The 12,417-nt window shown below is 50.2% G+C and overlaps 1 protein-coding gene across 1 annotated transcript in view; it reads left to right on the plus strand.

Annotated features, from left to right (window-relative positions):
- The window catches only part of CASR (calcium sensing receptor), a 57,613-nt gene extending 47,465 nt beyond the window's left edge, over positions 1-10,148 (plus strand). Inside the window, exons 4-6 of the mRNA XM_068166022.1 lie at positions 542-772; positions 5,260-5,383; positions 7,797-10,148. Coding sequence (XP_068022123.1) covers positions 542-772; positions 5,260-5,383; positions 7,797-9,250 — 1,809 coding nt within the window. The 3' untranslated portion in view covers positions 9,251-10,148. The remainder of the gene's footprint in view (positions 1-541; positions 773-5,259; positions 5,384-7,796) is intronic.
- Positions 10,149-12,417: the final 2,269 nt, after the last annotated feature.

The raw sequence follows: 12,417 nt of genomic DNA on the forward strand, positions 1-12,417 counted from the left end.
GGCTGGCTGAGGCACTTGGTGCCATGGTTTAGTTGATTAGATGGTGTTGAGGATAGGTTGGACTTGATCTCGAAGATCTTTTCCAAGCTGGTCTATTCTATTCTATTCTATTCTATTCTGGCTCTGATGCACTGTGGTACTGTGAGAGCATCTACACGGAGTGGTTGCAAGAGCAGGGTGAGAGGGATGCATGGGTGATGGAACTGCTTCAATGGCTGCCCAGAGAAGATTCAGTCTCTCTCATTCCAAACCCACCTTGATGTGTTTCTGGTAATTTAGGTGATCCTGCTCTAGTGGAGGGGGTTGGGCTAAATGACCCTCGGAGGTCCTTCCCAACCCCTCCCATTGTGTGACGGGGTGAGATGTTGATGAAAGCCTGGCACTGCTGTGATTGATTGATTGATTGATTGATTGACTTTTAAGAGTTTCAGGACTGTAGTAATGTGATTGTTTCAGTCCTATCCCCAAAGCAGATGTGTGCTGTGGTAGGGCTGTGGCACTCAGGCATTAATGGTGCCTCTCTCTCTCTCTCTCTCTCTAGGTTCTCAAGCACTTGAGACACTTGAATTTCACCAACAACATGGGGGAGCAAGTGGATTTTGATGAGTTTGGGGACCTGGTAGGGAATTACTCAATCATCAATTGGCATCTCTCTCCAGAGGATGGCTCAGTTGTCTTTGAAGAGGTTGGGCACTACAATGTTTATGCCAAGAAAGGGGAGAGGCTCTTTATCAACGAAAACAAGATCCTGTGGAGCGGATTCTCTAAGGAGGTAAGTGCTGCCGGCCTCACAGCAATGGTTCCCAGGCCTCTGCAAGCTGAAATTTCAACTCACATTCCTTGCATTGTGGCTCCCTGTCTCATGAGAAGATCCATTCATCTTGCTGTCTGCGTGGTCTGTGCCATAGTCCTTCAGACACATAGTCTTCACACACTCCTGGGCAATAACAGACAGCTGCTGCTGCCCTCCTACACACTTGGTAAGCTGGAGCGTTAATGGTTTAAAGAATGACTTCTTTTCTGGCCCAAGCACATAGCTTGGAACTTTGCAGTGCTATTTCCACATGAGAAATTCATTACCCAGGCTGGGTTGTTGGCTAAGTCAAGCCTTCCTGAGCTCAGTAGTTTCACTGCTGCCAACAGACATCTTTTCCCCAGTCAGTGTCTGTGTATCAAGAAAGATCTCTACCTGCTCTTGGTTAGATTTGCAACTCTTTCTGCTGGCTTCACCCTCCAAGTCCCACAGCCTTCTTCACATCCTTGCCTTGCAGAATGAACACCACAAGCCCTGTCAGTCTGCCCAGGTAGACTTGGACATGGGTCTCAAAGAGTGAGAGATGTCAGTACCTGCTGCCTGGTTGAGTTTACCTGCAGATGCTTGTGCAGTCTCAAAAGTACCTGATGCAGCCATCAACTGTAGTCAGGCCTAAGTCCTTCTCCACTTTCTTGCATGTCTTAGATCCTCTCAGTGTAATTGCACTGTCACCAATAGCAAGGGCTGTATCTTCCCTGCTGTGATGGAAATGTGGTGCAGGCAAGAGCCAGCTGAGCTGCCACCTTAGCCAGAAGCAGTCCACTCCAAACTAGACATAAATCCCTATGCCAGGAGTGGATCCTGAGCAGGCTCCTGCCTTGTGGCCTGGAGGGTGACACAGGGAGCATTAGCTTAGCAGTGTTGCTGCCAGGTCTCTGCTGCCATGGTTAGATATGTTAAATCAGCACCTGACTAATCAACAAGGCAATGCACCAGGTGGGTGGCAGATCAGGTAACTGCTTCTGGAGCAGGAACACTTCCCTGATATGTTCACAGCACCAGTTAAGCCTCACCTTTATGACAGGGGCCCCCTGCTGCACTTAGGGTTTAAACACAGAGCTCTCTGAAGGTCTGTCAGTTTTGAGGCTGTCTCCCACAGCATCCTCCTGGAGAAACTGGTTGCTCCTGCTTATGGCTTGGGCAAAAACTGCCTGGCTGGCCAGGCCCAAAGGGTGGTGGGGAATGGGATTAAATCCAGCTGGAGGCCAGTCACAAGTGGTGTTCTCCAGGGATCAGTACTGGGGTCAGTTCTCTTCAACGTCTTTATCAGTGGTCTGGACAAGAGGATTGTGTGCACCCTCAGTGACTCTGCAGATGCCTCTAAGCTAGGGAGAGTGTTGATTTGCTTGAATGTAGGAAGGCTCTGCAGAGGGATGTGGGCAGGCTGGATCAATGAGCTGAGGCCACTTGTATGAGATTCAACAAGGCCAGGTTCTGAGTCCTGCACTTGGGTCACGACAACCCCATGAACTTTCCAGGATTAAGACAGAGAGGCTGAAAAGTTGCTCAGCAGACCAAGACCCAGGGGTGTTGATCAACAGTGAGCTGAACATGGGCCAGCAGTATGCCCAGGAGGCCGAGAAGGCCAACAACATCCTGGCCTCTATCAGGGATAGTGTGACCAGCAGGATCAGGGAAGATATGCCCCTGTACTCAGCACTGGTGAAGTCATACCTTGAGTCCTGGGTTCAGTTTTGGGGCCCTCACTATCAGAAAGACATTGAGGTGCCATAGCAGGTCCAGAGAAGGGCAAGGAAGCTGGGGAAGGGTCTGGAGAACAGGTCTGGTGAGGAGCAGCTGAGGGGATTGACATTGTTTACCCTGAGGAAAAGAAGCTGATGAGAGATCCTCACACCCTCCACTACTCCCTGAAAGGTACAAGGTGGGTGTTGATCTCTTCTGCCTAGTAACCAGCGATAGGATGAGAGAAAGTGTCCTCAGGTTGCACCAGGGAAGCTTTGGGTTGACTATTAGAAGAAAATTCTCCACTGAAAGAGTTCTCAAATGCTCCCCAGGGAGGTGGTTGAATCCCTGTCCAGGGGGGTGTTGCAGAGATGTGGTGCTGAGGGACATGCTTTAGTGCCAGACTTGGTAGAGTTAGAGAATGGTTGGACTCAATGATCCTAAAGGTCTTTTCCTGGCATAACCATTCTGTGCTTCTGCTTAGAGCATGCTGCCACCCAAATGCTGAGCTTTTCTAGGCCCAGCTGGAGCCTCTGAGGGAAAAAATCCAAACAAGTGGGATTAAAATCCCTGCTAGTCTAACCCCTCCTTCTGATCACTGCAAACTCCACTGGCACAGTTTCCAACAGGGAGGATTTCATTGGATTTTCACTTAAGCTGAGTAGTTTTGTTCCCTTGGTCTAAATTCCTCCAACAGTTCAGTATTTGTCTTTGTCCTAAACTCCTAGAAATGTGAGTGGATGTGGCCCAGTGTCATGCCAGGGCATGCAATGTGTGAGCTAGTGGAGGAGGCTGTGATGCCTGTGTCTGCTGCAGCCTCTTTTTGTTCAGTTTATAGAGTTTGAATTTCTCCCAGACAAAAGTCTTTGCTCAATGACTTCACTCACTGAAGCCTTTTGTGCTTCTGTCATACTCAAAAAGAGATTAAGTGCAGTTAAAATGAACACAGCAGCTCCAGCACTGGCCAGAACTGCAGAAGACCAAGTTGAAGAGCAGGTCAGAGAGATTCATTTGGGCAGAACTTGATGAAATTCCCCCCAGACATCTTAAGAAGACAGCCAAAGCAATCTCCAAAAGCACTGGCAATTGACCTTGGAGACATGTGGGGGATGGGGGATGTCCCAGAGGATGAGAGGAGGATAATCATAATACCTGGTTTTAAAAGCAGATGCAGGAGCCAAGGGAATTGCACAGAGCTGAGCTGAGCTTCAGTAACAGAAAAGGCTTGAAAAAGGAAAAAGAAATGAAACAGTTTGTAAACACTGGGAGGATAATAAAGTGATAAGCAAAAGCCAGCATGAATTTGTCAAGATGCAGTCATGGCAAACCAATTTCATTTTCCTCCTTGGAAGCTAAAGCAACTTAGTAGATAATGGGGCAGCAGTGCATGGCTTCACTTGGGTCTTTCACTCAGCCTTGTTCACAATCATCAGTGGTAACCTAGGGAGAGGCAGTCTGGTCTCATCAAGTCCTGGGGGCTGCATTACCTGCTGAATGGAGGTACCTCTCCCAAGAAGCAGGTATTAACAGGAAGGAGTTCTTCAAGTGTAAAGCTCCTAGGATTTGCCCTGGATACCTGTTCATCCAATCAATCATGCAGTCCTGGTTAGGAGCTCAGGAATGGCATTCCCAAAGTGTGCTTCAGTGGACTCAATTCCCTCATCCAGATCATCAGTAAAGATATTGAACAGGATGGGGCCCAGCACTGATCCCTGGGGCACACCACTGGTGCCTGGCTGCCAGCTGGATGTGGCACCATTCACCACCACTCTCTGGGCTCAGCCTCCAGCCAGTTCCTAACCCAGCTCAGAGTGCTGCTGTCCAAGCCAGGGGCTGACAGCTTGGCCAGCAGTTTGCTGAAGCCACAAAATGCTCAAGCCACAAAATGCTAGATACCTAGAATCATTTGGGTTAGAAAAGACTTTAAAGATCATCAAATCCAACCATTCTCTAAGTCTACCAAGTCTGGTGCTAAACCAGGTCATTCAGCACCACATCTTTGCCTCTTCAAAACACCTCCAGGGATGGGGATTCAACTGTCTCCCTGGAGAGCCTATTCCAGGGTTTGAGAGAGGTAATTTCATCTTGTCCTTTCACTGGTTCCTATGGAGAAGAGACTGAGTGCCAGCTGGCTCCAGCCTCCTTTCAGGCAGCTGTAGAGGGTGAGGGTCTGCCCTCAGCCTCATTTTCTGCAGGCTAATCAACCCCAGTTCCCTCAGCTGCTCTTCACAAGACCTGTTCTCCAGACGCTCCACCAGCTTTGTTGCCTTTCTCTGGACCCACTCCAGGACCTCAATGTCTTTCTTGTAGTGAAGGCCCCAGCCCCATGGTTGACTCAAATTCCTACTGTCCTTTTTTCTGAAGTGCCTGATGGCTGTTCTCTGCTGTGTGTATCGTGGGTCACATACCAGTCTGCAGTGCCCACAACACAGCAGGGATTACTAGGATCTGCTGCTCTTCCTTGCCATCCCTTGATTTGTTCTTTCAACCAAATAAAAATGCAGGGGGTTGAGGAAAGACTAATTGTGCAACATGTGTCTGTCCTGTGGGGGGAAGAGGTGAGCCTCTGAGGGTCTCCATCCAGCATGCTAACCAAAGGACACCACCCTTGGAGGAAGCCCAAGCTAGAAAGTAGAGACTACAAAGTAGAAAGGCAACATAGACTAGAATCACAGAATCATTAAGGTTGAAAAAGACCTCTAAGCTCCTGCTGGGCATTGCCACCCTCGGGCATTAACCCTCCTCGGGCTCTTTTCTTGCAGGTGCCTTTCTCCAACTGCAGCAGGGATTGCCTCCCAGGCACAAGGAAGGGCATTATTGAGGGAGAGCCCACCTGCTGCTTTGAGTGTGTGGACTGCCCTGATGGGGAGTACAGTGATGAAACAGGTAAATATGGAGCTGCTTTGGGGGTTGCAGAGGACCATGCCAGCCCTCTGGGCAGCATTTGCAGTTGCTGCTGATACTGCTTCCCTGCAGGTGCTGAGCTGGAGGCTGCTGTGCCAGGGAGCCTCACAGAAAAGTCTGCAGGGAGTTGGTCAAAGCTTATGGGATGAGTCCTATAGTCCTCAGGTCCTCTGATAAGCCCTGTCATCCCTTCTGCCCTGAGTTAGGACAATTAAGGCAGACAACATGAAAAAGGAGTTGCATAGAAAGGCCTCCCAGGCACCCAGAAGCCAGCTCCATTGCACTGTAGCAATAGCTTTTGTTCCTACAGAAGCTGGGAGAAGACAACACTGCCTACCCTGACCCTGAATCCTGTAATTATCTGTCTGGGTTTCCTCATGTGGTCAGGGTTTCATTGCATGCTTTACAAAGAAATACATTCCATTCCATCCCTGACTCCACAAGTAGAGAGAGATACTTCCTTTTATGGGGGGTCACCAACCACAGTTCTTGTGTGGAGCACTGTAACTAAAAGACACCAGAATCTCTGTCTCTTACCAAACATCTGTGGATATCTGTCTTACTGGTTTCAATGGGAGCTTGGATCAAGCCACTTGGGTTGGGCACTGGAAGGAAAAGGTGACCTCAGTTTAGAGCTGGCTGAAAAGGTACATATTTCCAACACCAGTAGTGCTCCCCCAGTGCTGGGCCTCCCTGAGGTACCAAAGGCAAGTAAATCCTTTCAGAACTCAGCACTGCAGAGTGCTCAGGACCTCCTGCACCCGTTGTAGTTGTCTTCCTTTGGGACAGTCCAGTTTGCATGCAGTGGATAGGGATGATTGGTTTTTAGCATGAACACACAGCAGCACAGGATGCATTTCCAAATCAGACAGAAGCAGTTCTGCTCATGTGTTATAGAGGGCTTTTGGGGTGTTTGTCATGGGGCTTGGAAAGCTGGCACTGGTGTGTTAGTGAAACTTGTGGGGCTGATAGGGTGGCCGTGTTCTGACTCCACAGTTTCCTGCTCCTGTTTCAGCTGACAGCAATGCTTTTTATTTCCCCTGCTTGCCAGCTTTATGTAGCTTTAAGTGCAGAGAGCAGTTTTACTACCAGTCTCATCCAGATGAGACACTGGTACTACTAAAAGAGACAGTCTGTCACGTTCTCTCCCAGCTCTTTGTCTGGCAACAGTGTTGGTGTTCCGTAGAGCGAGCTGGATCGGGTCTCTGCTCATCCTGAAAACAAACTCTTGCCAGGTTGAGTTTCCAGGTAGAATGAGAAGCTGTGTGACCTCTAATCTTAACACAAGGGAGGGGACAGGAATGAGCAGCCTGGGAGAGCAGGGTTTACTCCTTTCAGTGGCAGTGTGGTCTCTAAGTCAACAGTGAAAGCCCATCTTTAGGATGCAGTGCTAAATGCTGCTTCTACCCTGCTTCAGCTGCTTCTACCCTAACTCTGGTGGAAGCAGTTGAATTCCATGGGATTGTGAAGTTAGCTCTGCCTTGCCTGCAGTTTGCAATTGGCCTTCAGATAAAAGGCACAAGAAGGATAAAAATGATCATCTGAATACATCCTGAAGGCTGAGGCAGGTGGTGGCTTCCAGCTCACTGCTCTCAATCCCTTTCCACTGCCATCAAGGGAGTCATGACCCTCCTCAGTGGAGCACAAGATCCATTTAGGTGAAAGAAGAGCAGAAGCTGCAGGTCTTTTGCCTTTTGATTGTGGCAGCCATTGGAGGCATACATTGCCATCCCAGTAGACACTAGTTTCATGCAGAGGAAAGAGATGGAGTCATCAGATTTCCCTTGGCAAGTATCAAAGGATGCTGTGTTGGGTGTGGGGAGAATGATATCCCTAAGACACACCTCCTGATGTTCCAACATGAAAAGAGTGTGCTGGGAGTCAAGGGCATTGCCTGCCTTCAGGGAAGAGCAATTTAAACACTGCTAAGACTCAGCTCTGTGGAATATGAAATAGGTTCTGAAAGCACTTAAGGGGGCAAGCACGTTTTTAATTTCCTCTGCAATGAAGGCAGGCAGGATGTTGCAAATGAGCTGAGTGTGAGAGGGGTGAAGGCAGACAGAAGTAGATGATAAAAGTGAAGAAAGAGAAGACAGAGTCTGTGTAACAACAGCTGACAGCAATCAAAGTTGGCAAAGTATTGCTGCAGAATGGATTCCAGAAACACAAGTGCAGGGGCAGGGCTTCTTATCAGCTGCAGCTAAGCCCCCGTGGGGCTGGTTGTTCCAGTGTCAAACTCCTTTTAGACACCAGCCTATGAGTCTGGGCACCTGCAGACACCTCAAGGCAACTCCCCATGTCTTCCAGGTGAAGGCAGGTGCGTAGTTGCTGTGCATGCCATCCCACATCTCAGCTTCTTATTGTGACAGACCTCTCCCCATCGCTTGTCTTTCAGATGCAAGTGCCTGTGACAAGTGCCCTGAGGATTACTGGTCCAATGAGAACCACACATCCTGCATCCCCAAGCAGATAGAGTTTCTGTCCTGGACCGAGCCCTTTGGGATTGCTCTGACTCTCTTTGCTGTGCTGGGGATTTTCCTGACTTCCTTTGTCCTGGGAGTCTTCACCAAATTTCGCAACACACCCATTGTGAAGGCCACAAACAGGGAGCTGTCCTACCTCCTCCTCTTCTCCTTGCTCTGCTGTTTCTCCAGCTCGTTGTTCTTCATTGGCGAGCCCCAGAACTGGACTTGTCGTCTGCGGCAGCCAGCTTTTGGCATCAGCTTTGTCCTCTGCATCTCTTGCATCCTGGTAAAAACCAACCGCGTCCTGCTTGTCTTTGAGGCAAAGATCCCCACCAGCCTCCACCGGAAGTGGTGGGGCCTCAACCTCCAGTTCCTCCTGGTCTTTCTGTGCACGTTCGTGCAGATCGTCATCTGCGTGATCTGGCTCTACACGGCCCCGCCATCCAGCTACCGCAACCATGAGCTGGAGGATGAGATCATCTTCATCACCTGCCACGAGGGCTCCCTGATGGCCCTCGGCTTCCTCATCGGCTACACCTGCCTCCTGGCTGCCATTTGCTTCTTCTTCGCCTTCAAGTCTCGGAAGCTGCCGGAGAACTTCAACGAGGCCAAGTTCATCACCTTCAGCATGCTGATATTCTTCATCGTGTGGATCTCCTTCATCCCTGCTTACGCCAGCACGTACGGCAAGTTCGTCTCCGCCGTGGAGGTGATAGCGATACTGGCTGCCAGCTTTGGGCTCCTGGCCTGCATCTTCTTCAACAAAGTCTACATCATCCTCTTCAAGCCCTCCCGCAACACGATTGAGGAGGTGCGCTGCAGCACCGCCGCCCACGCTTTCAAGGTGGCCGCCAGGGCCACGCTGAGGCGCAGCAACGTGTCCCGCAAACGCTCCAACAGCCTGGGGGGCTCCACCGGCTCCACACCTTCCTCCTCCATCAGCAGCAAGAGCAACCACGAGGACCCTTTTCCTCTACCGGCCTCCGCTGAGCGGCAGCGGCAGCAGCAGCAGCGTGGATGCAAGCAAAAGGTCAGCTTTGGGAGCGGCACGGTCACTCTCTCGCTGAGCTTTGAGGAGCCACAGAAGAATGCCATGGCCAACAGGAATGCCAGGCACAGGAACTCCCTGGAGGCCCAGAACAGCGACGATAGCCTGATGCGGCACCGAGCCCTGCTTCCGCTGCAGAATAACGAGCCGCTCAGCACCGAGCCCAGCTTCCAGGCAGCTTCCAGCCCAGAGACCAGTTCACAGGAGTCAGTGGTAGGAGACAGCAAAGAAGAGGTGCCAGGCCCTGAGGCAGAGCCTTCCCTGCCTTCGGCTAACTCCCGAAATTTCCTAGGCCCTGGAGGCGGCTCGGTCACAGAGCACACGGTACCTTCCTAACGAAAGATCTGAGAAGCACAGCAGCTCCAGGGGGACCTTGCTCACCTCTTGCTTCTGAATGGGAACGACAACAATGACACACTTCTGTGACACAGCCCTGCCACGCCGCACTGCCAGTAACGCCCGTGCCTCCGGAGGAAGGACTGTGCCTGGGGAGCCTTGGACTGGATGTGTAGTCACTCTGTTGGCACCAGGACATCTCAGAAGGACAAGTGAAGATCACCTCTGGTGGGGCTTAAGCAGAAGTCTGCATGCCGCCTTGCCTCCCTAAGTTTTTCCTGCCAGACTGCAGCTCAGCTGACTATGGGAGGCACTGGGCAACTCCACTATACTCTGCTTTTACGTTTATGTATGATATTCCTCTTTCCCACTATGTATAATATCCCCTCTTTATCCAGTATATGTGATCTGTAACCACGTGCATCAGGACTCCCAGCTCTACAAAAGCAAGGTACAAGGTTTCACTTGGGGAAAGCACAGTCATGGGGAACAATAAAGAAGCCCCCAACATCCTGCATGCTGTGGTCAGCCAAGGGTGTGAACATGTAAAGTATTTAATGTGACAGAGCGCCCTGCTATTTATATGTAGTAATGTCTCAGTCTTCTCCTTTCCGCCCAGCAGGAAACACTGGACAATACTCTTCACAGACTCCATTGCACTAGACCAAGCTACTAGGTTCCTACTGGTTTTCTCTCCAGCTGAGGTGGCTTTACCTCCAGCCTACCTGCTTTGGTGAAGGGGGAGAACAGCTTGTAATTCCCCCCCTGCCTCCCAACAGAGACAGCTGTGAGAGCACAATGAGATGTATCCACGATTGATTATGTCGCTAGTAGTTGTATGCTTAACAAAGTGTTGCTGCTGTACTATTCCACATGGCATACATGGCTAACCCCTTCACACCATAGTCAGTGTTGTGCTTTGCCTCAAACCTACACAGAGCATTGCGCTCGTCGTGACCCCGCTGGCGGGCCTGGTAGAAAGCAAACAAAGTGAAATGGAGGAGTTAGGGATGGAGAGAGAGCTCCCAGGTGTGGTAAATACCATTGCAGGAGTGGTGAGCATCTGAAGCGCGTGTGCTGGTAGATGACTGGGTGAGGAAGACATACAGGCCTTCAGCTCTGAGACACACACAAAGACAAATGGATACATTGGAGGTGTTTGGGCTCCCAGAGGGCACCTGCTAGGCTATTTCTGTCATTTCCATTTTCTTTAATGTCTTTATCAATGATGCAGAGGAGGGCATTGAGTGTGCCCTCAGTAATTTTGCAGATGGCACTACACTGGGAAGAAGAGTTGAAGAGGGTAGTAGTAGAAGGCTCTAGTGAGGGACATGGACAGGCTGAATCCATGGCCTAAGGCAAATTATGTGAGATGATTGAACAAAGCCAGGTGCCAGGTCCTGCATTTGGGTCATAAGAACCTCATGAACATTCCAGGTTTGGGCGCAGAGTGTCTGGAAGAGAAAGACCTGGGGGTGTTGAATGACAGACAGCTGAAGATGAGCCAGCATATGCCCAGGTGGCCAAGAAGGCCAACAGCATCCTGGCCTGTATCAGGAACAGTGTGATCAGCAGGACCGGGGAGGTGAGGCCAGACCTTGAGTCCTGGGTTGTTTTGGGGGCCTTGCTACAAGAAAGACATTGAGGTTCTGAAGGGGATCCAGAGAAGGACAGGAAAGCTGGTGAAGGGTCTGGAGAACAGGTCTTGTGAGAAACAGCTGAGGGAACTGAGATTGTTTAAGATGGAGGCAAGGAGGCTGAGGGGAGACCTTCTTGCTCTTTACTGCTACCTGAAAGGAGGTTGTAGTGAGGCAGGTGTTTGTCTCCTCTCCCTAATAACAAGTGACAGGCCAAGAGGAAATGGCCTTGAGTTGCACCAGGGAAGGTTTAGTTTGGATATTAGAAGAAAATTCTTGACTGGAAGGGTTCTCCAACACTGGAACAGGCTCCCCAGGGAAGTGGTTGAATCCATCCATGGAGGTGTTTCAAAGATTCAGAGGTGTTGTGCTGAGAGACATGGTTTAGCACCAGGTAATGGTTGGACTTGCTGACTTGAAGCCATGGTTTAGTTAGTCATGAGGTGTTGGGTGACAGGTTGGACTTGTTGATCTCTGAGGTCTCTCCCAACCTTATTGATTCTGTGATTCTATGATCTTAAACATCTCTTCCAACCTAAACAATTCTATGGTTCTATGATTATTTCCCTCCTGGCCCATCTTGAAGAGAAGGCGCCTAGCACAAAGACCATACCTGAAGACAAATGGTAAAGACTTCAGCAAAGCATAGAAGAACTTCATTACTCTTGACACTTGTCCCTCTTCCCCAAAAGCAGACAGAATGGTAAGGGTTGGAAGTGACCTCAGAAAATCATCTAGTCCAACCCTCCTGCTACAGCAGGATCACCTGCTGGTCCCCTCAGTTTAAAAAAGACATCAAAACACTTGAAGGTGTCCAGAGAAGGGCAACAAGGCTGGGGAGAGGCCTTGAACACAGCCCTGTGGGGAGAGGCTGAGGGAGCTGGGGTTGTTTAGCCTGGAGAAGAGGAGGCTCAGGGGTGACCTCATTGCCCTCTACAACTACCTGAAAGGTGGTTGTAGCCAGGAAGGGGTTGGCCTCTTCTCCCAGGCAACCAGCACCAGAACAAGGGGACACAGTCTCAAGCTGCGCCAGGGGAAGTTAAGGTTGGAGGTGAGGAGAAAGTTCTTCCCAGAGACAGTAATTCGTCATTGGAATGTGCTGCCCAGGGAGGTGGTGGAGTCCCCATCCCTGGAGGTGCTCAAGAGGGGACTGGATGTGGCACTTGGTGCCATGGTCTAGGCATGAGGTCTGTGTTGATAGGTTGGACTTGATGATCTTTGAGGTCTCTTCCAACCTTGGTGCTACTGTGACGCTGTGATACCTAGAGGAAATCACTCAGGAGCACATCCAGGTCAGTTTAGAAGGCCTCCAGAGATGGAGACTCCACAATGTCTCTGGGCAGCCTGGTGCAGTGCTCTGCCACCCTCAAAGTGAGGAATGTTTTTCCTTCTGTTTTCGTGGAACCTCCTGTGTTCCATATTGTGCTCATTGCCTCTTGTTTTTCAAGGCATGCCTAGTTCTTCTCCATCCATACTGGAAAGGTTGAAGCAAGACAGTCACTAGAAGAGAGTTTTGTTGCAGCCTGATGA

The sequence above is a fragment of the Melanerpes formicivorus genome, unplaced genomic scaffold, assembly GCF_026170545.1.
Source record: "Melanerpes formicivorus ecotype bairdi unplaced genomic scaffold, bMelFor1.0.p_v2 SCAF_96, whole genome shotgun sequence".
Lineage (NCBI taxonomy): Eukaryota > Metazoa > Chordata > Aves > Piciformes > Picidae > Melanerpes > Melanerpes formicivorus.